The 24450-nt window shown below is 48.2% G+C and overlaps 1 protein-coding gene across 3 annotated transcripts; it reads right to left on the reverse strand.

Moving 5' to 3' along the window:
• Window positions 1-12273: 12273 nt before the first annotated feature.
• On the reverse strand, window positions 12274-23069 carry BRD2 (bromodomain containing 2). 3 transcript variants are annotated; one of them, XM_088446647.1, is made up of 12 exons: window positions 22586-23069; window positions 19381-19681; window positions 17890-18027; window positions 17631-17769; window positions 17343-17539; window positions 16804-17172; window positions 16436-16564; window positions 16146-16352; window positions 15329-15573; window positions 14878-15182; window positions 14179-14328; window positions 12274-13646 (listed from the first exon to the last, which is right to left on the reverse strand). In XM_088446647.1, exons 2-12 carry the CDS (start codon window positions 19654-19656, stop codon window positions 13513-13515), a joined length of 2289 nt encoding a protein of 762 aa, XP_088302773.1. In that variant the 5' UTR covers window positions 19657-19681; window positions 22586-23069; the 3' UTR covers window positions 12274-13512. The 3 variants fall into 3 exon arrangements, with proteins under 3 accessions (XP_088302773.1, XP_088302772.1, XP_088302774.1); XM_088446646.1 differs by lacking the exon at window positions 22586-23069 and adding an exon at window positions 21768-22568; XM_088446648.1 differs by lacking the exon at window positions 22586-23069 and adding an exon at window positions 18642-18744 and having other exon boundaries at window positions 19381-19468.
• Window positions 23070-24450: the final 1381 nt, after the last annotated feature.

Below are 24450 nucleotides of genomic sequence, written 5' to 3' on the forward strand. Positions count from 1 at the left end.
AAATGTGTGGGCTGTAGCCGCACCTGCATCCTTAAAGCAGCAGCGACAAGCGTGCGTCTGTCTGTTAAAGGGTGGTGACACCTCAAAGTGTTCTACACAAACAATTAAAATATTCTTCTTCTTTTTTCTGTCTTTGTGAATTGTGTGGGCTGTAGCCGCACTTGCATCCTCAAAGCAGCAGCGACAAGCGTGCGTCTGTCTGTTAAAGGGTGGTGTAACCCTCAAAGTGTGCTCCACAAACAATAAAAATATTCTTTTTTTTTTTCTGTCTTTGTGAATTGTGTGGGCTGTAGCCGCACTTGAATCCTCAAAGCAGCAGCGACAAGCGTGCGTCTGTCTGTTAAAGGATTACATCGGTGACAGCATCCAAGTAGGCATGTCAGACAGTCCGTACCTGTACTGGCAGGAAAAAGAAGCAATTTGGAGGTCCCTGTACAAACTGGCTCTATTTTACCTGAGTTGCCCCCCCTCCAGTGTGTACTCCGAAAGAGTGTTTAGTGCAGCCGGGAACCTTGTCAGCAAAAGGCGTAGGAGGTTGCTTCCACAAAATGTGGAGAAGATGATGTTCATAAAATGAATTATCAACTCTTCCAGGGAGACCAGCCTCCAGAACGTACAGAGGGACCTGTGGTTCCAGCAGGGACGAATTAATACTCTGTGAGGATGAGGATGTACACACTGAAGAGGGTGAGGAATCGGTGGATGAGGAGGATGAGGATGACATCTTGCCTCCGTAGAGCCAGTTTGTGCAGGGACACATTAATTGCCAGCTTGTTTTGTGGGGGCCCAAACGAACCAATCATTTCAGCCACAGTTGTGTGGCAGACCCTGGCGCTGAAATGATTGATTTGTTAAAGTGTGCATGTCCTGTTTATACAACATAAGGGTGGGTGGGAGGGCCCAAGGACAATTCCATCTTGCACTTCTTTTTTTTCTTTGCATTATGTACAGTTTGGGACCTAGTTTTTCTAACTGCCATCCTGTCTGCCACTGCAGTGTCACTCCTAGATGGGTCACGTGTTTGTGCCGCCCACTCGTGTCGCTTAGCATAGTCATCCAGCTACCTCGGTGCAACCTTTTGGACATGAAAACACTATTGTGAGGTGTGAGGTGTTCAGAATAGACTGGAAATGAGTGGAAATTAAGGTTATTGAGGTTAATAATAGCATAGGAGCAGAGAAACCAACAAATTCTGTGATTTTAGCTGTTTTTATGCTTTTTTTAAAAAAAATACAGATCCAAAACACAAAACCCAGAACCCAAAACACGGAAGGGTGGTTTTGGCAAAACCAATCCAGATCCAAAACACGAAGAAAGATCCAGATCCAAAACCAAAACACAAAACACGAAAAGTGGCCGGTGCACACCCCTAGTTACCACCCACAGCTATGCGAGCATCCATGATGATGGTCGCAATGGTCAAGACCATCGCGACCATCGGGCTTGCGTCGAGACCCTGCGGTAGGGTCTCGGTGACCACAAGCCCTGGAGTGATTTTGGCTCTATCAGAGCCAAAATCACTCCCACTGACATCACTAGTGATGTCAGTGGGGCCGGACTCAGACGGTAGGCGTTCCCATGGGAACGCCTCCGTCTGGCAGCCATGCCCCCGGCATGCCCACCGAAGGGTGCGTGCTGTCACTCACCATCGACAGCACGCCCCCTTTGGTGCGAGACCCCGAGCGACGAATTCCATGCGCACCATCGACCCGCTTGCGAGCGTCCTTCGCTCGCGAGCGGGTCTGCATCAGGCCCACTGTTTATGAAGAAATCTGGTGAGTGCCCTTGTGTCTATGCACTTTGGTATGTAGCACATATGGATGTATGAATATTTGGCTTAAGTCCAAAGGAGGAGCACCCTAGTAAAAAAGACTCTCTAAGGTGTGAGTGCAGGACATAAATGACTATATATATATATATATATATATATATATATACACACATATTATACATTATACATATATATATATGATGATGCTGACAGACTGTGTGACACACTGGCTCAGTCACAACCGCCCTCAGCTGCATCGTGGCATGTTCCAGCTTCCACCTTCTCTTCTGTGGCTGTGTGCCCACTCTTCCCTGCAGCCTGCGCGCCAACCAGTCACTGGGAGCCGCAGGCTGCTACTCGACATCTGATTGGTCCACCGCCGGCCCGGCAATTTAGCACTGCTCTGCGGCGCCGGCAGGGACTCTGTGAATACTACTTCAGTGGCTGCGGATCGCGGGATCGGATCCGATCTGCAGGCGGGGGGGCCCGGGAGGACTTGCCTCCAATGACCACCCCCCCACCCTTTAATCCAGGATTGATCAGACTGCTTCCTCATCGGGCCCCGGATGGTGCGCTCAAAGCTCAGAGCAGCACTGCAGGTTCTCTCCAGGGCCAGATTACTGGAGGGACCCGCAGGGCCCTAGGCGGCCGCCTAGGTTGCCTAGCGGTAAATCCGGCCCTGGGCCCCAGGTAAGGCTAGAACCCAGTCCTTTCCTAGGCCATCTACCCCCAAGAAAACGACCAAGCCTAAGAAACAAGCCTGTAGTGCAAGACTTCCAGCTGCCAAGCCTGACGACAAGCCCTCAGACTGACGGGGCAAGCCTCCCCCAGGGGGATCCCAGGGTGGGAGGCCGACTTCTTCAATTCACCCAGCGCTGGTGTCAGACTTTTATTTTAGATTAACTATTAAAGGTTTGTTAGTTTTATTTCACTCAATTGATCTCTTTACACATATTTTGTTATTGCTGCTTTCTTTCTCCCTTTTTTTTGCCCGGGGTGTGCCTCATTTTATGGAGTCCTTTCTCTTTACCTTTCCACTGGTGTCAGACTACCACAGACACCTGGGTGAGAGAAGTAGTCTCTTGGGGGTACGCCCTCTGCTTCCGCAGAGGGCCTCCCCATCAGTTCTACTGCACAGGCCTCCTGTCCAACAAGGCCTTGGCTATTCAAAAGGCAGTACAATCCATGCTTCAGGCAAGGGTCATTGTACCGGTCCAGTTATCTCAGAGGAGAACGGGTTATTATTCCAGCCTTTTTCTGGTTCAAAAACCAAACGGATCCCACCAACCTATCCTCAATCTCAAGTCACTAAACAAGTTCCTCGGGTACGTCGGTTCAGGATGGAAACTCTACGTTCCATTATACTGGCTATGGAACCTGGGGATTTTATGGTGTCTCTGGATATTCAGGATACATACCTGTATATTCAGATTGCTTCAACTCACCCGCGTTTTCGCAGGTTTGTGGTGTCAGAACTGCATTTCCAGTTTCAGGCCCTGCCGTTTGGCCTCTCTACTGCACCTCGGGTGTTTGCGAAAATTATGGCGGTAATGGCAGCCCATCTGAGGCTACAGGGGGGTTCACCTGTTACCATACCTGGACGACCTCTTGCTGTTGGCAGGGTCTCCAGAGGTACTTCACCACCACCTACAGCTGACAATATCTGTACTACAGATGCACGGGTGGTTGATCAACTGGAAGAAGTCATCCCTGATCCCACCTCAAAGGATGCTCCAGCTGGGAGCTCTGTTGGATTCTCATCAGCAGAGGATTTTTCTAACCACAGACAAAATTTCCACTTTGCAGACGCGAGTTCGCAGATGCCCCCATAGTCGCTGAGCGTCCATACACTCAGCCATGCAGTTACTGGGATCCATGGTGTAGACGTTCGACATGGTGGAACATGCCCAGTTTCATTCCCGGCCTCTGCAGAAATTGATCCTCTCCAGGTGTCCCTACCTGGGAGAGGATCAATTTTTGCAGAGGCCGGGTTTACATCGGATAAGGACACAAATGATGGTACTTTGTCCGAGGGGCGTCTACTTCTGACTTATTGGCTGCAGTCGGCCAACCTCACCAAGGGGCACCCTTTTTGGATTCTGTACTGGGTCCTTCTGATAGACACCAGTCTCCGGGGTTAGGGTGCAGTAACGGGTCCACACTCCTTCCAGGGATGGTGGACGGAGGAGTCTGATCTACCAATCAACATATTGGAACTTCGGGCAGTTTTTAGGACCCTACAACAAGCCTAACTCATACTTCACGGAAAACCTGTGCAAGCTCAGTCAGACAACGCCACGACCGTGGCTTACATAAACCATCAAGGAGGGACTCGAAGTCCAGCAGCTATGTCAGAGGTGTCACGCATCACGACATGGGCGGAAGGTCATCTACCAGCCATAATCGGAAGTTCATTCCAGGAGTTCTCAATTGAGAAGCGGACTTCCTCAGCCGTCACAACGTACATCCCGGGGAATGGTCTCTCTCAGTTTCTAGTGGACTGGTGGGGCCTTCCCGATGTGGACCTCATGGCCTCTCGACAGAATCACAAACTGCCACTGTACGGGTCCAGGACAAGAGACGCCAAGGCTCTCTTGGTAGACACTCTGTCACTCAAGTGGACCTTCCAGTTTGCGTACCTCTTCCGCCCAATCTTCCTTCTTCCTCGAGTGCTTCGGAAGTTAACTGTCCTGCTGGTGGCTCCAGCATGGCCCAGACGTCACTGGTACTCAGATCTTCATAGTCTCTCCTTCGACACTCCATTGCCTCAACGTCCAGACCTGTTGTCTCAAGGTCCTTGCCTTTACCCGGGTCGTCTGTCTTTGACAGCGTGGCTCTTGAGACATCCCTCCTAAGGTCCAAGGGTTTTTCCGGCTCTGTGGTTAACACCATGCTGAGAGCACGGAAACCTGCCTCTGCCAGGATTTACCAGTGGCATACCTACTTTGACCGGTTCCGTCCCAGAGGTTATTGCTTCTGCCAGAAGAGTGTCAGATCTGGGGGCTCTCTCGTCGTTCACCATTTCTGTTTTTTCACCAGGACAGGGCGGTGCTTTGGACTCGCCCTGGTTTCCTTCCTAAGGTGGTCTCTAGTTTCCACATTAATGAGGAAATTATTGTGCCGGCCTTTAATTGCCCAGACCTCTTGGCAGGTGAGGCCTTTTTGGATGTGGTACGTGCCATCAGGATTTATGTGGACCATACCTGTTCCCTTTGGAAGTCAGACTCCTTGTTTGTCCTCTACGGCTTTCACAAGACGGGATGGCCAGCCAATAAGCAAACTTTGGCTAGGTGGCTTCGCAGGGTGATCTGAGGCTTAAACTCACGAGGGCCTTCCAGTGCCACTCTGTTACTGCTCATTCTACTCAGTCTGTGGGTCCTTTGTGGGCAGCTCGCCGTGGCGCCTCAGCTGTTCAGCTTTGTAAGGCAGCCACGTTGTCTTCTGTCCAGACCTTTCTAAGGTATTATGCTATTGATACCTTTGCCTCTCAGGATGCATCCTTCGGATTCTCTTCTCTGCACAGGAATGTCCCCACCCTTGAGGGTACTGCTTTGGGATATCCCCAAGGTCACCCTGTGGACCCTGAAGTAGAAAATAAGAGATATGGTAAGAACTTACCTTTGTTATCTCTTTCTACAACGTCCATAGGGTCCACAGGGCACCCACCCTGTCGCACCTGTGCTTCAGTTGGGCTTCGCTCTGGTCACCGGTTTTCCGTCTCCATCTGTGTGAGAATGTGAATTCTTGAGTGTTTTAGACTTTCTTCTCTTTTATCCTTCTCCGGCCTTTGGCTTGCTACGAAACGGAGGTGCCTCTTGCCAATGGTATAGGAGAGGGACCCAGTGCATCCTGGGAAGAAAAAAAAATTAACTGCGTGGTGCCCGGATGACTCCCATAATCACCTATACCCCAAGGTCACCCTGTGGTGGACCCTATGGACTTCGCAGAAAGAGATAACAAAAGGTAAGTTCTTGCCATATCTGTTGTTTTTCCTATTAAAAGCATTGCCTTTTTTACATTTTGGGCTTAAACACACCAGGAAGCAACAGCTTATAGTAAAAAGAGGAGATATGGTAAGAACTTACCTTTGTTATCTCCCTTTCTACGTTCTACGAGGTCCTTAGAGTCCACAGGTGATCTTGGGGTATAGGTGGATGACGCAGGCATCGGGCACCATATAGTTAAATTCTTTCCCCCAGGATGCACTGGTCCCCCTCCATACCCCGCCTCCCAGCCAGGGCATTACTCAGTTTAGTACCAAGTCAGAGGCTGGAGGAGAGTACTGTGAGAGAGAGAAGGAAGTCTGGAACATACAAGAATCACATTCTCACCAGGAAGGAGACAGACTGTAGACCAGACAACACCATAGCTACAGTACAGGGCGTAAGGGCGGGTGCCCTGTGGACTCTAAGGACCTCGTAGAAAGGGAGATAACAAAAGGTAAGTTCTTACCATATCCTCCCTTTTCTACTTCGGGTTCCTTAGGGTCCACAGGTGATCTTGGGGATATCCCAAAGCAGTTCTCCTTAAGGGTGGGTACGCTCCTGTACAGAAAGGAGGACCCGCCGCCCAAAGGAAGCATCCTGAGAGGCGAAGGTATCAAATGAATAATACCTCACAAAGGTCTGAACTGAAGACCAGGTGGCCACCTTACAAAGCTGAACAGCCGAGGCACCACGCCGAGCTGCCCACAGACCTCGTAGAATGAGCAGATACAGAAGGCGGAGCTGGAAGGCCCTCCCTAGAGTAGGCCTCCGAAATTGTCAGACAAAGCCATCGTGCCAAAGTCTGCTTCATGGCAGGCCAACCCTTTTTATGGAACCTGAAAAGGACAAAGAGTCTGACTTTCTGTATGACCGGGAAAGGTCCACATAAATTCTGAGGGCTCGCACCACATCCAAAGAGGCCTCATCTGCTGAAAGACCCGACCCAAGAAAAGCCGGAACCACAATTTCATCAATGTGGAAACTTTTTCACCACCTTAGGAAGGAAACCAGGGCGAGTACGAAGAACTGCCCTGTCCTGGTGGAACACCAGAAATGAAGAGCGACACGAAAGAGCCCCCAAATCTGACACTCGTCTAGCCGAAGCAATGGCCAGAAGGAAGACGTTCTTAAACATAAGCCATTTCAAATCCACTAATTCCAGTGGTTCAAAAGGCGGGCCCTGCAAATCCCAAGGCTCCACCGGAGGCACAGAGGGAGGCTGAATCCGCAGCACACCTTGTAAAAAGGTGCGCACATCCTGCAGAGTCGCAATCCGTGGCTGAAACCACACAGACAGACAGGGTCAAGACCTGTACTTTCAGTGAAGCCAGGCAGTCTTAGGTCCAGGCCTGCCTGGAGGAAAGCCAGTATCCTGGAAATCCTAAACGTCCGAGGATCATACCCTCTAGGGGTGCACCACTGAAAGTAGGAGTGCCACACTCTGATAAATCCTGGCAGAGGCTGGCTTCCGTGCACTCATCAAGGTGTTAACCACTGCACCAGAGAAGCCCTTTGACCTTAAGAGGGATGCCTCAAGAGCCATGCCGTCAAAGCCAATCGACCCAGATCCGGGTGAATGCGGGGACCCTGTGACAACAGGACCCGACGTTGGGGTAACAACCACAGAGTTTCTATTGACAGACTCTGAAGGTCTGAGTACCAATACCTCAGTGGCCACACTGGAGCCACCAGTAGGAGCTTGCCTCCTTCCTGCTTGAACTTTGAGTACGCGAGGAAGGGACACCGGAGGAAAGAGGTACGCGAACCGAAAGGTCCACCTGACCGACAGAGCATCTACTAGTAGAGCGCCTGCGTCTCTTGTCCTCGATCCGTACTCCGGTAGTGCAATTGTGTCGGGAGGCCATTAGGTCCACGCCCGGAAGGCCCCATCTGTCCACCAGGAGTTGAAACACCCATGTCAGGATGCGTGACACCTCTTGCATGGCCGCCTGACTTCGAGTCCCTCCATGGTGGTGGATGTATGCCGTCGTGGCGTTGTCTGACCGCAACTGCACAGGACTTCATTGTAGGATGTGTCTTGCTCTTGTGAGAGCCAGGAAGACTGCCCTTAGTTACAATATATTGATTGGAAGACGGTTTCTTCTAGAGTCCGCCGACCCTGAAATGAGTGGGGACCTGGCACTGCGATCCAACCCCGCATACTGCCATCCGTTGTAAGTAGAGTCCAGTCCGGTATCCAAAAGGGGCGTCCCTGGGTGAGATGCTGAGTTTGCAGCCACCAAGTCAGAGACAACCTGACTTCCGGGGAGAGCACAATTGTCCGTGCCTTCAATTTCCGAGGTGATCTGTCCCAACGGACAAGGATCAATGTCTGTAGAGGCCTCGAATGAAATTGTGCATACTCCACCATGTCGAACGTTGACACCATTGACCCCAGCAATTGCATTGCTGCATGCACAGAGACCCGGCGACTGTGAAGACATCTGCGTACCCGTGTCTGATGTTAGGAAGATCCTTTGCTGTTGTGAATCCAACAGAGCACCTAGATGCAGCATCCTCTGCGACGGAGTTAGAGACGACTTCTCCCAATTTATGACCCATCCATGCGACTGAATCACCGTGATGGTCATCTGGAGGTGATGGAGAAGAACCTCTGGAGATCCTGCCAGGAGCAACAGATCGTCCAGATATGGTAATAGGCGGATCCCCTGCAGTCACAGATGGGACGCCATTACTGCCATAATTTTTTGTAAATAACCGAGGGGCCGTGGATAGGCCAAAGGGTAACGCCTGGAACTGGAAATGTTGCTGTTGCACAGCCAACCTGAGAAAACGTTGATGTGAAGCCGCAATAGGGATATGCAGATAGGCATCTCGGATGTCCAGGGATACCATGAAAACCCCCGGTTTCTTAGCCAGTATGATAGTACGTACCGTCTCCATCCGGAAAGAGGAACCTGTTTAGGCCTTTGAGGTTCAGGATAGGGCGGTAGGTCCTATTGGGTTTTTGCACCAAAAAAAAGTAGGAATAAAACCCCATGCCCCGCTGGGGCTCCGGTACTGGGACAATCACTCCTGCCTTGCGCAGGGAAGATACCGCCTCCTGTTATCAGTAAGGCTTTGCCCTTGTTGGAGACGTCCAAGTGGAAGAATTGGTGAGGGGGGTCGGCTGAGAAACGAAAGGGCATAACCCCGAGAGACCACTTGCCCTTCTGCTCCACGGGAGGTTTCTGTCCACCCTGAGCTCGCCTTAGGACACCTGCGTTACGGTTTGACAGGTGTACCGCCCCAGTCAAACTCCCCACCTGGCTCTTACCCAGGCATCCGTTGTGGTCTGATGCCAGCACTGGGTAAACTGAAGAAGTCGGCCTCCCACTGTGGGGTCCCCCAAAGGGAGGCCCGTTCCGTCATGCTGTGGACTTGTCGTCCGGTTTAGAGGCTGGACGCCTTGTACTCCAAGCTAGCTTTTTGGGTCTGTTAGTCTTCCAGACAGCCGTCTGGTTGGGAAATTACTGGCTTTTTAGCCTAGTCTGTGCTCTGTAGGGCCGAAAGGAGGGAGTTCGGGAACCAGAGGGTACCGAGGCTGATGGCACACGAGCTGACTTGGCCGCTGCTAAAGTGTCCATGATCTTATCTAGATCTGGGCCAAACAATACCTTCCCGTTGTAGGAAAAACTTCCAGTCCTTTCTTAGAGTCTGCATCCACCCTCCAGAAACTGAGCCATAAGGACCTGCGCGCTGTGACAGCCGCGGCTGACACTCTGGAGGATAACAAGCTAACATCCAGAGCTGCCTCATTCATATAGGTAGCCGAGTCACGTATCTTGCCCACCAGGGACAGCTGGTCCTCTGAAGCATCAGGAGACAGGGACTACTCCAACAGAGCTGCCCAGGATTCCACGGCCCTAGCTACCCAAGAGATAGCCATAGAAGGTCTGGCCACTGCTGACAAGGAGTAAATGGACTTTAGGCAGTTTTCCACCATCCGGTCAGTTGAGTCCTTTAAGGACGCAATGGAAGGCATAGGTAAGGTCGCACTTCTGACAAGCGGGTTACATGGGAGACCACTACAGGTGAAACCCATTTCTTGAAGTACTCCTCAGGAAAGGGGTATGCATTGACCAGACGCTTTTGCGGCTGGAACCGCCTCACTGGAGCATTCCACTCCTCATCCAGATGATCCACTAGGTGATCTGAGAGGGAAAATGGCTGAAGAACTTTTAACCCTCTTAAACAAAGGGTGTTTAGATTTAACAGCTGGAGGAGTATCTTCCTCCTCAATGACCAACACCTCTTTTACTGCTCGGACCAAGCCCGTAATGTAAATACTGGACTTGTGCTGCTCATCCCTTGGGGATAGTTCCGAGTCAGACTCTGGAAGTACCCCATCGTCCTCGACCCGTTATCCTCATCCACAAAGGGATGGTGAGGAGACACAGATGGCCTTTTTGCCAGCACCCTAGGGATCCTAGATAGTGAACCAGGGCAGACAGGTTGACCCAAGACCATTGTGGTACATTAACCACCTGCGGTGCCAACTGGATCTGTGGCATAGGAGCCAGAACCAACGGTTGCTGTGAGGACCCCACTTGGGGGAGCATAGGGGGTACAGCCAAGCGAACAATAAGCGTCTGCTGTGACTGAGCAAAGCACGCCCACGGGGGTTCTTGCGCAGTCCCAAGGACCGAAGGAGGACCTGGAGGGGCATAACACCTGCCGCATAAACCCTCACGCAGCACATCCGTCTCCCCAATGCCAGTAGCACAACGCACACAAGACTGCAATGCGGGGATAGACACCCAGGAATTATCCTCACCGCTGGACATGGTGAAAGGATTATATATAGGTGTGTAAATTGGGGTACAAGTAACACTATACACAGAAACTGTTTGTGACCTAACCAGACCTGGACAGCAAGTCAGAGGTTAAACGTAAAAACAGTGTGCAGTAATATTTTTAATAGAAAGTAAAGCAGACACATTCAGATGCTAGCAAACAGTCACAAACGCAGGAGAAAAACTCCGCACTACCTGGCACTTTAAACCAATCTTAAAGTCAAAGAAGACTGAAAGGGTTAAGTGCTGCAAATCAACTTCAAAACTAAAAGGGTTAATGAAGGCTGCAACTACATACCAGATCCAGGAATCAGAGTATGTAGGGGGACACAGGACACCAGCTACTCACCATTGCCTGGGAGTCAGAAATTGGCCACCAAACACTTGGGGGGGTGGGTGTTTAGGGGTGGTGCCTGCAGGAGGAGTCCACTTCAGCATGGCCTGAGAGCGGAGCAAAGGCGCGCTGAGTGTGGGGGGGGGGGGGGGCCGATTGCTGTGCCGGGCCCTTCCTCCCTCCTCCAGAGCCCGGCGGTTGTGTCCCTGGTGGCCTAGTGGACGCCGTGGTATGGGGGGCCGAGCGCCACTGCTGACCGGCGCCGGGCGTCCCCTACCCGGCACCAACAGGCTGCCTGCGGCGGTTTCCATCCAGGGATACCGCACGGTTTCTTTAACAAACTTCCCACCCCCCGCCGCTGCAGCCCTGGGAGCCAGCGTGTCCCGCTGGCAGGGACACGCCACTCCCTGCCGAGACTCACAGCTCTGTACCGGGACGCGGCTCCGCCGGGGGTGTAGGAGCGGCGGTCCTGACTTCCACTGGACTGTCAGGGCTGCCGCTCAATCCCGCTGACTGTAGTCAGCTGATCCAAACTTCAGGAGCTCTTCTTTGATAGCCCCCCCCCCCCCTTTGATACGTGGTGCTCCCCAACCTTCTCCTGCCGGGGCACCACACTAAACTGAGTAATGCCCTGGCTGGGAGGCGGGGTATGGAGGGGGACCAGTGCATCCTGGGGGAAAGAATTTAACTATATGGTGCCGACGCCTGCGTCAGCCACCTATACCCCAAGGTCACCAGTTTATAAATCCTTCTCTTCCAGTCTCCAGATGCTCAATGGCCCAGACGGCCTCTTTATTGCAACAAAACAGCTGTAACTTCTTACATTACTTGTTCCAGGCTTCAATTTAAGCTCCATCCGGTCACATAAAGCTGGGAGTGGGGGGGGGGGTTGCTAGAAGTAATGTGTACAAAGTCCCTTTGTTTGGACGCCATAACGGCAATTTGGGTGCCCAAACCACTTCTTTAGGATGGTTTAGTCGCTTTACACAGCTAAACCCAATGCTTTTAGGCACTTTAAATACTAATAGGCGTCCAAACAGAAAAAAACAATAAAAAATTGTATTGGTTCGCCTGGCACCTATTCGTATAGACGCCCAACAGGGGATGCTAAACAATTGAATTATGTATTGTGTAGGTTATGTGCTAATATGTATATTTGTAAATTTACATATTCATCTTCGCAACACATTTTGTTTTAATTAAACACTCTGAATAGGTTTATACTACCTTGCCAGACCTTAGCGCTATCATTGTGTCTCTGGTACTCATTATTGCGCTGTTAGATGCCACAGCTTTGAAATGTTACTTGGTATACATACCCCCCAAGACTGTCACAAATAGCTCATCTCTCCTCCTAGTTCTACAATAATCGATGTAACAAAGATCGGAAGTATATTTTCTTTATTTACATGTTTCCAAACTAAAAGGGTTTCAACAAATACAAGAGACAAAGGAATAGAGACAGATTTATACATAGCAACAAACAAAAGAATGGTTAGGAAGAAAATAACTTTTTCCCCCCCAGGTAAAAAATAAAAAGTCACCCTTTACATTGAGAAACATGCCGCTTGTGCAACTTGGAATAATATACACACACGTATATATACAGGCTTATAAAATCTTACATCTACACTGGCCCCTGTGTCAACAGGGTACCCTCTGAAATTATTTTACAATATAAAACAAAGAATAAAGTTTGTTTTTGTTTTCCTTCTTTTGCTTTTTAAAAAAATAAATAAAGAAAAAACAAAGGCTGCGTAGGCGTTCTGGAGGTGGGATGCTCGTTACAGATGTATCGTGTCCAGGGAGAACTAGCCGTTGCCTGACACCACATGCAGTAAAAGGGCTGTAGGGCTCTTCAGAACTTTGTCCACCAGTAACATGAATAAAAACTCTTTCAAGTGCCATTGAAATTATATATATATATATATATATATATATATATATATATATATATATATATATATATATATATGAAGGCGAATGTTTTCTGGACCCTTGTGCAGGCTCTATGCATGGGTTTAAAGCTCCCTTAAAAAGCAAAAAATCCCGACACTTCTCAGCAATATTCCAAGACTCTGGCAATGGAGCAATGATCTCAAGAGTCTGTGAGCATCATACCATAGACAACAGTGGGAAGGAGATAAGGAGAATCAACTTTAACACTGCACTGAGCAACACCTACATCAGTGGGCATGAGACACCTGCCCTTGACAAGCCGAACTCTACCTCTTCCAGGTTGTCTGTACGCTCCATGAGAACTTGTAAACAGGATAAAATAAAAGGACACACTGCATCATTTCCACCACATCCCCTCCCACCCTCAATTATGCCTTGTTTGTGTATTCCACACAGGAGCCACAAGTCCGATATTAAGGGTGATGCCTCATGTTCCAGGAGTTCCCCCAGCTGTGCTTATGTGTAGCTGCGGGGTAGGCAGAGTTCTCTAAACACCAAAGGCCTCAGTTTGTTTTCCCCCCTCCCCAAAGGGTGCCAAGTCTGGTTCATTAAGGTTCTGATCCTGCAGATCCTTTTTAGAACCACTTATGAAGCAAAAATCCAACCTTCCTACTCTGCTCCAGTGGAAAGTAAAGTCCCTAAATATATATATTTTACACCCATCCCTCAGCCAGAATCTGAGTCACTGGTATCTGAAGAGCTGGAAGTAGAGCTGCTGCTACTGTCAGAGTCTGAACTGGAGCTGGAAGCACTGAGTCGGGAGACGGAGACCGGCTGAGCAGATTCCACTTTCTCGTGGGCTGTGAAACAAACACAAGTGTTAACTTCTTATACAGTACATGAGCAACGGACATTAATAAAGGACTTGTGTACAGAGTTTTAAAGAACGTCCTGATTCTTCATTATATTTTTATAGTTTTCAAAGTTTTACACGTAAAAATGTGCTAAGTTCTAGGGAAGTGCAGGCACGGATTAGTTCGGATTTTCCCGCCAAAAAACGGGTCTCAGAAAGAGGCAAAATGTCATCTTTCATGGACAATCATCATTATTCCTGGACAAAAGTCCATGAAAGATGACATTTTGCCCCTTTCCGAGACCCGATTTTTGGCGGGACAAAGCCGAACCTGCACATCTAAGTTCATGTACCCCTAAAACACAAATTAGTACGGGTTATGCTCCATGGACTGTAGCATCGGTTCTCCATAACATTGCACCCTTTAATGGGTATGGTCTCCACGTACCAATCAACAGGCTACATTATGAGAAGCAGCTCTGACAACGCCCCCTATGTACATTTTATTACCTCTATTTAGAAAATCAGGGGACACTGACCTTTTTTGGGTGGCTTCTTGGTGGAGTTCAGTTGTCCGCTAACATCCTGCAGCCTCTTCTCCAGCTCCCTTTTCTTCTCCAGTGCAATCTCCTCCTTAGTTTTCCCCACTGTCTTCTTCAGTGCTGCAGAGAGCGCTGAGTTAAGGGGCGCTGAGGAAAGCACAAACAGGGACATTGTTACCTCGAAACACAAACCTCATTAGCAACAGAAAGTATACATATATGGTGCTTCCATTAACTTTTACCTTAAAATTATTCTGGTCTGTAAAGCACAGACTACAACGGATTACCGTAACATTTGACTATTTACCATTTAACTTCTTGCCAAGACTTCATGTGACAATAGCTGAAAATTGTGCTGGACTTCACAATAAGATTATGGTAGTATATATCACCCATGATCTAGTGCTCAGCAACCAGAGCACAGCGGTATCACTACTACCTGGCTATCTGGCCACAGGAATCATGGTTCTCTCAACTTGGGACAGTACAAATAGACATTCATTAGGAGCTGGGAAGCGCTATACCCAGCCATCCCTTAGATCACCTCACACTTGTCCATGAATGATTCAACTTGGACATTAAGATGCTCCACATTACGAGTGTTGTCCCATCTTTCTCACTGTATATAAACTTGGAGTTTGCAATAATGAACAACTGCAAGAGCTGTGCTTTTCGTCATAAGGAGTCAATACGCACCATAGGGCTTCCTGGGCTTCTTTCGGAGACAGGACATCACATATCTCTCCAGCTCACGGAGTGTGGAAGGTTTTAAAGTCTCAAAGTCTATCTCTATTTCTTCAGGGTTGGAATCCCGCAAAGAAGGCTCCCGTGACTGGATGATATGTACTACACGACCCAGCTTCTCTCCAGGCAACTTGTTAATATCCAAGCTCAGCTGACGCTTCTCGTCATAAGTCATGGGCTTGCATTCCTCCTCTTCATCAGAGTCGTACAATACAGGTGGAGGTGGGGGCAGTGACTTTACAGTTTTCTTCGAGCTCCTAAAAAAATTAAATCAGTTAATAAACCTCCATGGAGCAAACAACAAACAAAAAAGTGGAATACTGAGTAGCTGAACAATATGGTCCGAGTAACTTGTAAACCTCTGTGGACCGTCCCTTATTAAACAATGCCACTTAAAACTCACTTTGAGAAAGCAGGGGTGGTGGAGCTGCTGCTTGTGCTAGTGGTCCCACCGCCAGAACTAGACTTTTTGGAGGATTTTTTATTCTGGGACGGCCGGGATTTGCCACACCTCCACTCGTCATCATCTTTCCCTTTTCGCTTATCCGATTTTTTCTTTTTCTTCTTTTCCTTTTTCTCGCGCTTCTTTTTAGGCTTGGAGATCGGGCCCTGGGAGAGCGCAGCCAGCTGCTCATGTACTGCTCGGAGCTGAAAATAACATGCATGAAAAGGTTTTTATACATAACAAACAACTTAATGGTCTTTGTACTACATTATAACAAAGACAATGATGCTGAAAAAAAAAAAAAAAAAGTCCAAGCCAATATTCAAAAACAACCAGAAGAGACTTTTACCAGTTGTCTAAGATGCACCCTGATCTGTTACCTACATAGCACCTCACATTAGGTGTATTTAAGGTGTACATACTGGCCGACAAATCGGCTGTTCAATTGAATGGCCGATATATCATGTGTACAGATGTCCACAGACATTGCGTCAGCTGTGCAGCACAGGCGATAGCAAATATATTTGCTCATCGTGCTATGTGTACGGGAGGTCAGCTGACCGCCCATAGACTTGCTGCAGGGGCAGACGGGGTGGGGGTCGCAACACCTGTCCAGCAGGACTGCAGTGATGGTTGTTCAGTGTGTATGAACCACCATCATCTGTAGATATATCTTTCTTGTGTGTACCCAGCTTTAGAGATAATTAATATATCATTACTAGTGAAAAATGTTCCAGTTCTTTAGTTTAACTAAACTGGAGCAAGCAATGCATACCTGCTCCTGAAGCTCTGCCAGTCTATTTGCCCTCTCCTCCTCAGAGTCGTCAGAGCTCTCGCTGTCATCCGAACTCTCACTGCTGCTCTCGCTGGAGGAATCAGAGGAGGATTTGGAGTCGGAGGGGGGCATTTGTGTGGAGGTGGTGGGAGGATTAACTGCAATAGGCTCATCTGGCATCTTCGCATAACGGAACTCAAACACATCCTGGAAAGCAGACCAAACACTCATGAGCACACAGTAGCTACAATAAGGTGACAGAAGTGACAAGAATGCAGAAGAATTCTCACCTGCAACTTTCTAGCCATAGCCACAACATCATGATCTGGAGGGTTATACTTGTAACAGTTGGAGAACATCAGTCTGACATCCGCAGCAAACTCTTGAGCATCACGGAATTCTCTATTTTCCATCTTTTTCTGTACATGGATAGAGGCGAAGGAGTATGATTATCACCCATAATTGCCTTAATTTAAGACACATTTCTGACTTGTACATTTTTCCCATAAAGACTGTCCCACAGAGATGGTCAAAGTCTGACCCTTTACTTCAACTAAAATATAAGTATTTAATGGGTTTCAAGTAGAACAGGATACCCTGGCCAGCCTTACAATAAAACATATCTGATGCAATAAGATTTGTTTGCTCATAGCCTCACCTTAATAGTACTGAGGTCCATGGGATGTTTGATGATATCATGGTAATCGTGCAGTCCCAGAGAAGAGGCATCCACAGGTTTGTAGAATGGCCATGCATAAGCTGCATGTTTCTTGGAGAGAAGTTCTTTTAGAATACCATTGCAGTATTTCAGTTGTTCAGACAGTTTGCCCTTCTTGGACGTTTGGTGTTGCTGGGAGTCGGGCAAGTCTTTACGAGGTGGCTTGATGGGCCGGCCACTTTCCCTGCGGGCTGGGATCTTACAAGGTTTGTTTTCGGTTGGCGTTAGGGGGAAGGAATCTGTACTGGTGGCAATAATAGCCGTGGTGGTCGGAGTAGTAGTGTCTGCTTTCCTCTTCACACCCTTCTTCTGTTAGGAGAACACATCAGTCAACTCGGAAGGTCAAACACATATTAGCCCTCGCCATTAAAAGTTGTTACCCATCTGATGTTACCACAAAATGTGAAGCATACCAGGACAAAAAGGCAAGCAACACAAAGAAAACATGAATGCAGAAGTGTAGCATTTTAAATGTATACCTTTGAACTTGGTTGTGTGGTCCCTGGGATAACGGAGAGAGTCTGAGAAGAGGGCATGGATTTCAGTATTGGATTAGAGAGGACTGGTGGATGTGGTAAATTAATAATGGTGGTGGGAACTTCTGGAGAACTTGGGTACAGTGAAGACTGTGACATTGAGGAAATGGCTGGCACTTGATGGGCAGTTGTGATGCCACCTGGGGAAGAAAAATGAATTATAAAATCAGATACTTAACAGCATGAGTCCCATCTCCCAGCAATGGTAAGAAAAAAAAAAATGCAACTTACCTGGAGGCTTGGGGCTTTTTACAGGTTTGATTTTGGTAGCTGTGTTGGGGATCTCTTGCTCTTCCTGTGGCATCTGTGCTACTTTCTGAAGGAACATCTTCTCCAGGCTTTGGGCCATTAGTACAATGTCATCAGTGGGCTTTAATATAAAAAGACATCATTATTAATACAATGGGAGCACACCTGGTTATTCCAAAACAACAAATTTTGCAACTTCAAAAACTAGGAATAACGCAAATACAGGGAGATGCTGTCTCACCTTGTTGTAAATGTAGCAGTTAGTGAACAGAGTGTTAAAGTCCTGCATACACTCCAATGCACTCCAGTAATAGTTGTTCTCTAATCTCTTCTTGATGGTCCCCATGTCCATAGGTTGCTTGATGATCTTATGATAGTCCTGTAGACAGCACGCCCACCAGAGATGGAGAAAAAGCAAGAGCAATGGTGAGCTCCATCATAACACTCTCAATACTATTATAAGGTAGTTATACAATTCAAAGAGTGTTCACAGTAAGATCACAACCATAAAACACAATGTACACATTTTCGTGTTATACAATAAAACTCTTTAGAAAAAATAAAAGCTTGTTACATCCCAAAAACAGCTGCATCTTCCCCACAGTGTACAACAGACCCTGGACTGAACGCTAACCCAGCAATGACTGCTTCTGTGTACATAGGACCTGATGACAGCTCTGGGACATTTAGAGGATTGAAAACTTACACAAGCGGATAAAACAATAGAAACTAACGGTATAGGCACCTTATTTCATCCCTGACATGATACAACCATATTACAAGTTTAAACAAATGTTAGGGTCCAGCAACAAGACAGCAGGCCAAGTTCTGGCCTGCTCTGCAGCACGTGGGGGGGGTCATGCTGGAGGACTGGAGCTACTACGAACGTTTGATGGAAGACAGATTTGCCAAACGTAGCAGAATGACAAGATGGTTAGGTGGTGCAGGGCAGAGTATGACTGTATTCTAGAAGCTAAATAATAGGACACCTACCAGTTTAATGTACCTTCATACTTCTAATCCAAGACATCTCAGTATGTGTAGCGTTAAATACTTTCACACTTGGGTTCCTGTACAAATTCATGGATGTGCAGATCTGCAAAACGTATCAATTGGAAATTTGCATTTCAAAGTAAATCAACCAGTTCACAAAATATAGGGAGGCGACTATATCAAAAGAAGCTTTAACTACGCAGCGTGCATCAAGACATCCATACATTTGTAGGGATGGATGGGAAGGGGCAGTGGAGTGCAAGGTATGAAGAAAAAGCTGAACGAAAGGTGTTTATCTAGCCTTTATGTAGAAACTAAATAAGATGGGGGAAGGAAAAATAATAATTAACCCACAACCCCAATCTTAGGCATTCTGCTCTATACTTTAGCACAAAGTTAGAGCAAAGGCGAGACACAGTCCATCAATAATACAATGTCAAGCAAGTTGCCCTGAGCCCGGCAGCACCAGACGCCTCAAACCCAGAGCTGTCATCAGGTTGTGTAAGCAATCTGTCGCTAAAGTGAAAATAAAACTTGTGTTTGTGCCGGGGAAAACATAATGGCAGACATGCTGAGAATGCTGCTGGAACTAAAAGTGGTGTAATCTGCTGAAGCAGACGATAGCTGGTGTCAAGTATAACTAGACCTCAAGTGTCCGATTCCCTGTTGTGTATTTGTGTCAGTTATTAAATGCAAACTTTGTCATTCCCAAGTCAACAAAACAACCCTATAAACGTACCGGTAAACCCAGCTTTACAGCATCCACAGGCTGGCGGAAGGGCCAAGAGAACTGGTGCTTCCATAGAGACTTCATGACCACTTTGTGCAAGTACTGCAGCTGATTCGTTGAGCGGCCAGGCTTTTTGGGATTGCTGACCTCAGGAGGTGGGGGGTTGACTTGTGGCGTGTGATTAAAAACACTGGATGTCATGTTGGGGCCCTCAAAGTCTTCGTACAAAAGAGAAGGCTTGCGAATACGTTTGCCTGGTGTTCCCTCCACAGACTGGCCCATCATACCATGATTTAAATCCAGAGGAGGCCTGCAGGTAGGAGAGAAAATTTAGTCAGGGACAGTTTAGCATGTCCTACTGCTACAATTCAGCCATGCTTATTGATGGCAAACTACGAGATGACCTTCAAATATTAATATTTACAAAGCAAACTGAATAATCAAGACATTGAACATATAAACGTAATAGTCATAAATTACGTTTATAATCAAATACTAGGAAAAGTAATTTATCTACACAGCTGATTTATGGATTCATATGGGTGCAGTATTGCTTGCTCATAGTAAAGTGTTACCCATTGCTAATGCAACAGTGCCCCCAGTGGCCAAATTAACATTAAAAAGGTCACAAAATGTAGGACACTCAGGTGACACAAATCAGCATTGATCAAGTAATCACCTTATTGTAACTGGGCTACTCTATGGCAGCAGCTCTTTTTAGAATTGTACCAATTAAGAGCTGGTCAGAAACACTAGGTGATTGCAGACAATCACACTTGTATAAAACAGCTCTGCCCAGGGATTTCCCACCCTTGTGCCAATTTATAGGTAAATAGATTATCCGGGAAGTTTACGAATACAAAAAACCAGATCATAGTCCACAGGGTGACCCAGGACAACAGATTAAATAAATTATATAAATTTAACCTGACCTGCATTCTATATAGATAAATCAGAGGCAGGTGACCACAAAACAGAAGCATCAATAGATTCTAAAACTATTTGAAGTTCTGAGGATGATTTGCGTGTGACACTAAAACCACCCAGACCCAGTGGCATAGCCCCTGGCAAATGCTGCAGCTGATCATCACATCGAATGACTCCAGTGAAAGTGATCATATTAAACCCTCTGACACACCACTCACCAACCAGGAAGTGTTGACTCACCCTGCCCAGCACAACCATTAGACACAAACAGTGCTGTGTATAAAGCAGTGACCTCACACCTTGTGATCCCTTCATATATAAACATTACATCAACCTAACCTGCACGGATATCAATATCCATGCATGGTACCAAAACACTGACCAAGCACTAACATAGGAAGACATCGTAACTGGACATCTAATGCATACATTATACGCTTATATACTGTATCTATGCTCACTATACTGTACTATATAGAAAACACTGTGTACAGTACTGCCATAGGGACAGGTATCAATGGAGCACCCAATCTTGTATAAAGTTAGCAAACATTTGCTTGGTCACCTTTACTACATAACAGGGATGCCAGAAAATGTTGGATATTTTACAAAGTAGAACAGGAGTGACACTGGATTCCACAGCAGACCAGACTCAGACAGAACACAGATCACCGATTAGACAGGTTACAAATGTGTAAAATAGTAGGAAATAAAAAAAAAAATCCCATTCTTATAAGGCCCTTTAAAAACCTTATAAATTTAATCCATAGTATAAAATATAAACAGGCTGACCAGATGGAGGTTACTAGAAGTGGAACAGAACAATACTCCATTCAATCATGCAGAAATCGCTGCTCACGCTTAATAGGACACAGAACCAGACTCCTCTAATAAAAACAAATGGGTAACCCCATGTAACGGATGTCTATATAAGCAATAAACAAACGCTGCTGCTAAGCAACCACTGGAACACTATCAACCGCATACAGGTGCAGATGAGCCGCAGGTGAGACATCCGGGATATTGTTCCGGCCCGGGGGTACATGAATGGACCTTGCAGGGTCTCCCCCCTCGTTGCCTGGTAACGCAGCGTCTCCTCCCCCGGGGGATATAGAAGTCTGGGCAGCCAGAAGAAAATGGCGGCGCCGCAGTTAGTAGGGCGCAGCTGAGAAACCCTCCGGGAGAGACCCCGACAGCGGTCCCCCTGCGCAATATGACTAGAGGAGGAGACAAGTGCCGGCTGCGGGTGTATCAGCAGCTACCGCGGCAGTCGGAGGACGGGGCGAGGCGGATGGAGTTGGATTGTGTTAGGAGGGATTGATAGGGATGAGGAGACGCCATCTCCATGGAGGCAAGGCCGGGGAAAGGGGGGGCTGACTGCGGGAGCCGGCGATATGAATAAAAATGCGGTTTTATGCAACAATAACGGTCTAGGACTAGTGCAGGGAAGGTCCGCTAAGCACCGGTACCTTTTAAACGCTGGGTTTAGGGCTGTCTCCATGCGGATGGACGCGGATTGTGTGGAAGCCCGCTCTCGGAGCGAGGGCGTAGCGGTCTCTTTGGCTCAAACCACCGCAGCCTCTCCCGTTCCGACCCTTGCTCTCCGCTTCAGCGAAATGGCGCCTCGGCAGCCGAGGCCGGTCTTATATAAATACAACAGCCGCTGACGATTGGCCGGAGCGAGACCACCTCCTCGGGAGTCGCGGCGCTCCCATTGGCCGCCGCGCCCATCCATTATGACGCCATCCGCCCACTCCTTCTGAGACCTTCTCCTATTGGTCGCCATGCCTCCCGTTGTTCGGGCGCCCCCCGGCGGCCGAGCGGGGCACGGCCACTGCAGCAGCGAGCGAGGACGCGCCCTTTCCTTAGCAGGACTCCAGGACAAGTGACTCAGCGCTGCCTCCACGTCACCCAAAGAAAACCTCCATCGTCATTGGCTGGAGCCAAGCAGAAGTCTGCTGCCCAACGTTGTTCCATTGGCTGTCACTAGGCAGCCGAGCTCAGACTGGGCGGTCCTCCCGTGTCGCGTGACGTGGCCGTTGTTGTCTTCTCCTCTCTGCAGCCCTGAAGGAGACGGCGCCATCTTGTTGTGCAGTTGTAAATGCTCTCTGTTCATGCGGCTGTGTGTAAGCCCTCCGCCATTTTGTGTCGAAGCCTTAATAAATCCCAGAAGACATAAAACCAATATAAAACACAATATCCACGGCCTGCCAACCTGCACTCTCCCAGCCATAGGTCACCACAGTTCAGGCATCGTCCCTAAACCTAGCTGAGGTACTGAACAAACCTTGGGCGGGAAGACAGGCTCCAGAACCCTTCGAACCACAAGTAGTTGTCGAACCATTATATGTTTTCTCCTCAGCGTAGGCTGCACCGGCTCCATTCCAGTCAGGGCACTCCCAGAACCGTGCATCGCAATTCGACGCCTTTTCTTCGACGAATAAGCCGCCTGCAGGGAAAGGACTCTGCTGCCCCGGTACATCCGAATGCGCCTGGCAAAAGGGGCCGAATCCCGCTGGTTTCTAGAGCCGGAGGGTCTCTCCCTGTCCCCGCCGGCACACGCCGCCCCCGCCTGCTCAGAGCCGCCGCCATTTTGTTGTCAGGAGCTGAGGCGGCAGCAGCGCCTGTGCTTCTCCTTCCTCTGGCTCTCTTCTCCCCCTGCTGCTGCCCGCTCTCCCGCAGCTACTGGGACGCCCCGGCCCCCGGATGCTAGATCCTTTCCGCCACCTACTGGCGGCAGCATTATTATTATTTCCTCTCCCTTCGCTCCACACACACATCCACCTCCCTCCTCCTCTGCTAAGTGCACAGTCATTGCTGTAAAATGGCGGCCGGTCATTGTTCTGTGTGTGCTTTCTCCCCCCTCCCCCCAAACACACCAAAATGAAAGGCGACAGAATCTCGTCCATCTCCTAAAAACCGCATCACGACTCCCCACGCCGATTCCATCTTTAGTCGGTCTCCTCATTATCGCCCCCTTGTACAAATAACGCGTCATACGTGGCACCGGCTATGTACTAACTATGTGTAGTCAGCCTGGCAATACTCCATGTTCTCTGTCCTGATTCCGCCACGATTTCTAACCTTCATGTACAGTCACGGTGTGAAAAGGCAGAAGATACCAGTGTAAGGAAAGCGCATGAGGCCGCGTTTGGCACAGCCTGAAAAGGGGGCATTTTTTTATTTTATTTTTTTGGTCTACTTTGAGCCCCTCCTGCTATTATATAATACAACGTCCTGACTTTGGATGTACAATGGTAGCTTGTTGCAGCAGGCTCTGTTGCTCCCCCTGCCTCACAGAGGCTCCTTGTTGTCGGTATCAGACAACTATAGTATGTATATCCTCTCTGAGGCATGTCACACTGAGAAAGTCAGTGTAGTTAGTAGCAGTGAGGTTCACGAATGCTTATTGTTTTAAATATATATATATATATATATATTTTTTTTTAAATATGTAGGTAGATCTGACACTAACAATCACTGCCAGTGTTACCATACCCGCATGCTGTTCTAACTGGTGTTGCCATTGTATTTTTTTTCTGGATACAGCTTTCTTCCTTTTTGGTAAGTTTCAGCACCCGATTTAGACCCGTTCGCACTCTGCTGGTAGATAGTCGCAATCTGGGCATGCGTATAAGACGCAGTGCGCGAACCAGTCGCTGCGATCGGGCAACGATTGCAGCGAATACACAGACGCAAGTTTGAGTGACAGAATGTGCAGTTTGTGGGTGGTTACGGGGAGGTCGATGGTAACGTGGGTATGGTGGTGCAGTTTCAGGGCTGTGCATAATTAAGACGCATCATCAGCTTACACGTCACACTGCTGAAATAAAGACGGTAGCGTTTGCAGTGCTTGCAGTAGTGTAAAGCCAACCACAAATGCTGCGTATGGGTCCGATGTTGGCCGAAGGTTTAAAACACTTCCTGGAGATGATGTATGTTACGAAGGGCAAGTGGGCGTCTTTTGTCAGGCTGGTGTGCGTCTAGTTACATACCGCGATCGCATGGCAAAACAGTGGGCGTGTTAATGTTTTGCTAGCGATCACGGGATTTGTATACTTTGACGGCTGCGTGTGAACGCAGCTTTGTTAACGGGTCTGAATCGGTACCTCAGTGCCACGATTATTAATGATACTAATTGCGGTGGGAATA

This window comes from Taudactylus pleione, unplaced genomic scaffold (genome assembly GCF_031769625.1).
Source record: "Taudactylus pleione unplaced genomic scaffold, aTauple2 ptg000400l, whole genome shotgun sequence".
Taxonomy (NCBI): Eukaryota; Metazoa; Chordata; class Amphibia; order Anura; family Myobatrachidae; genus Taudactylus; species Taudactylus pleione.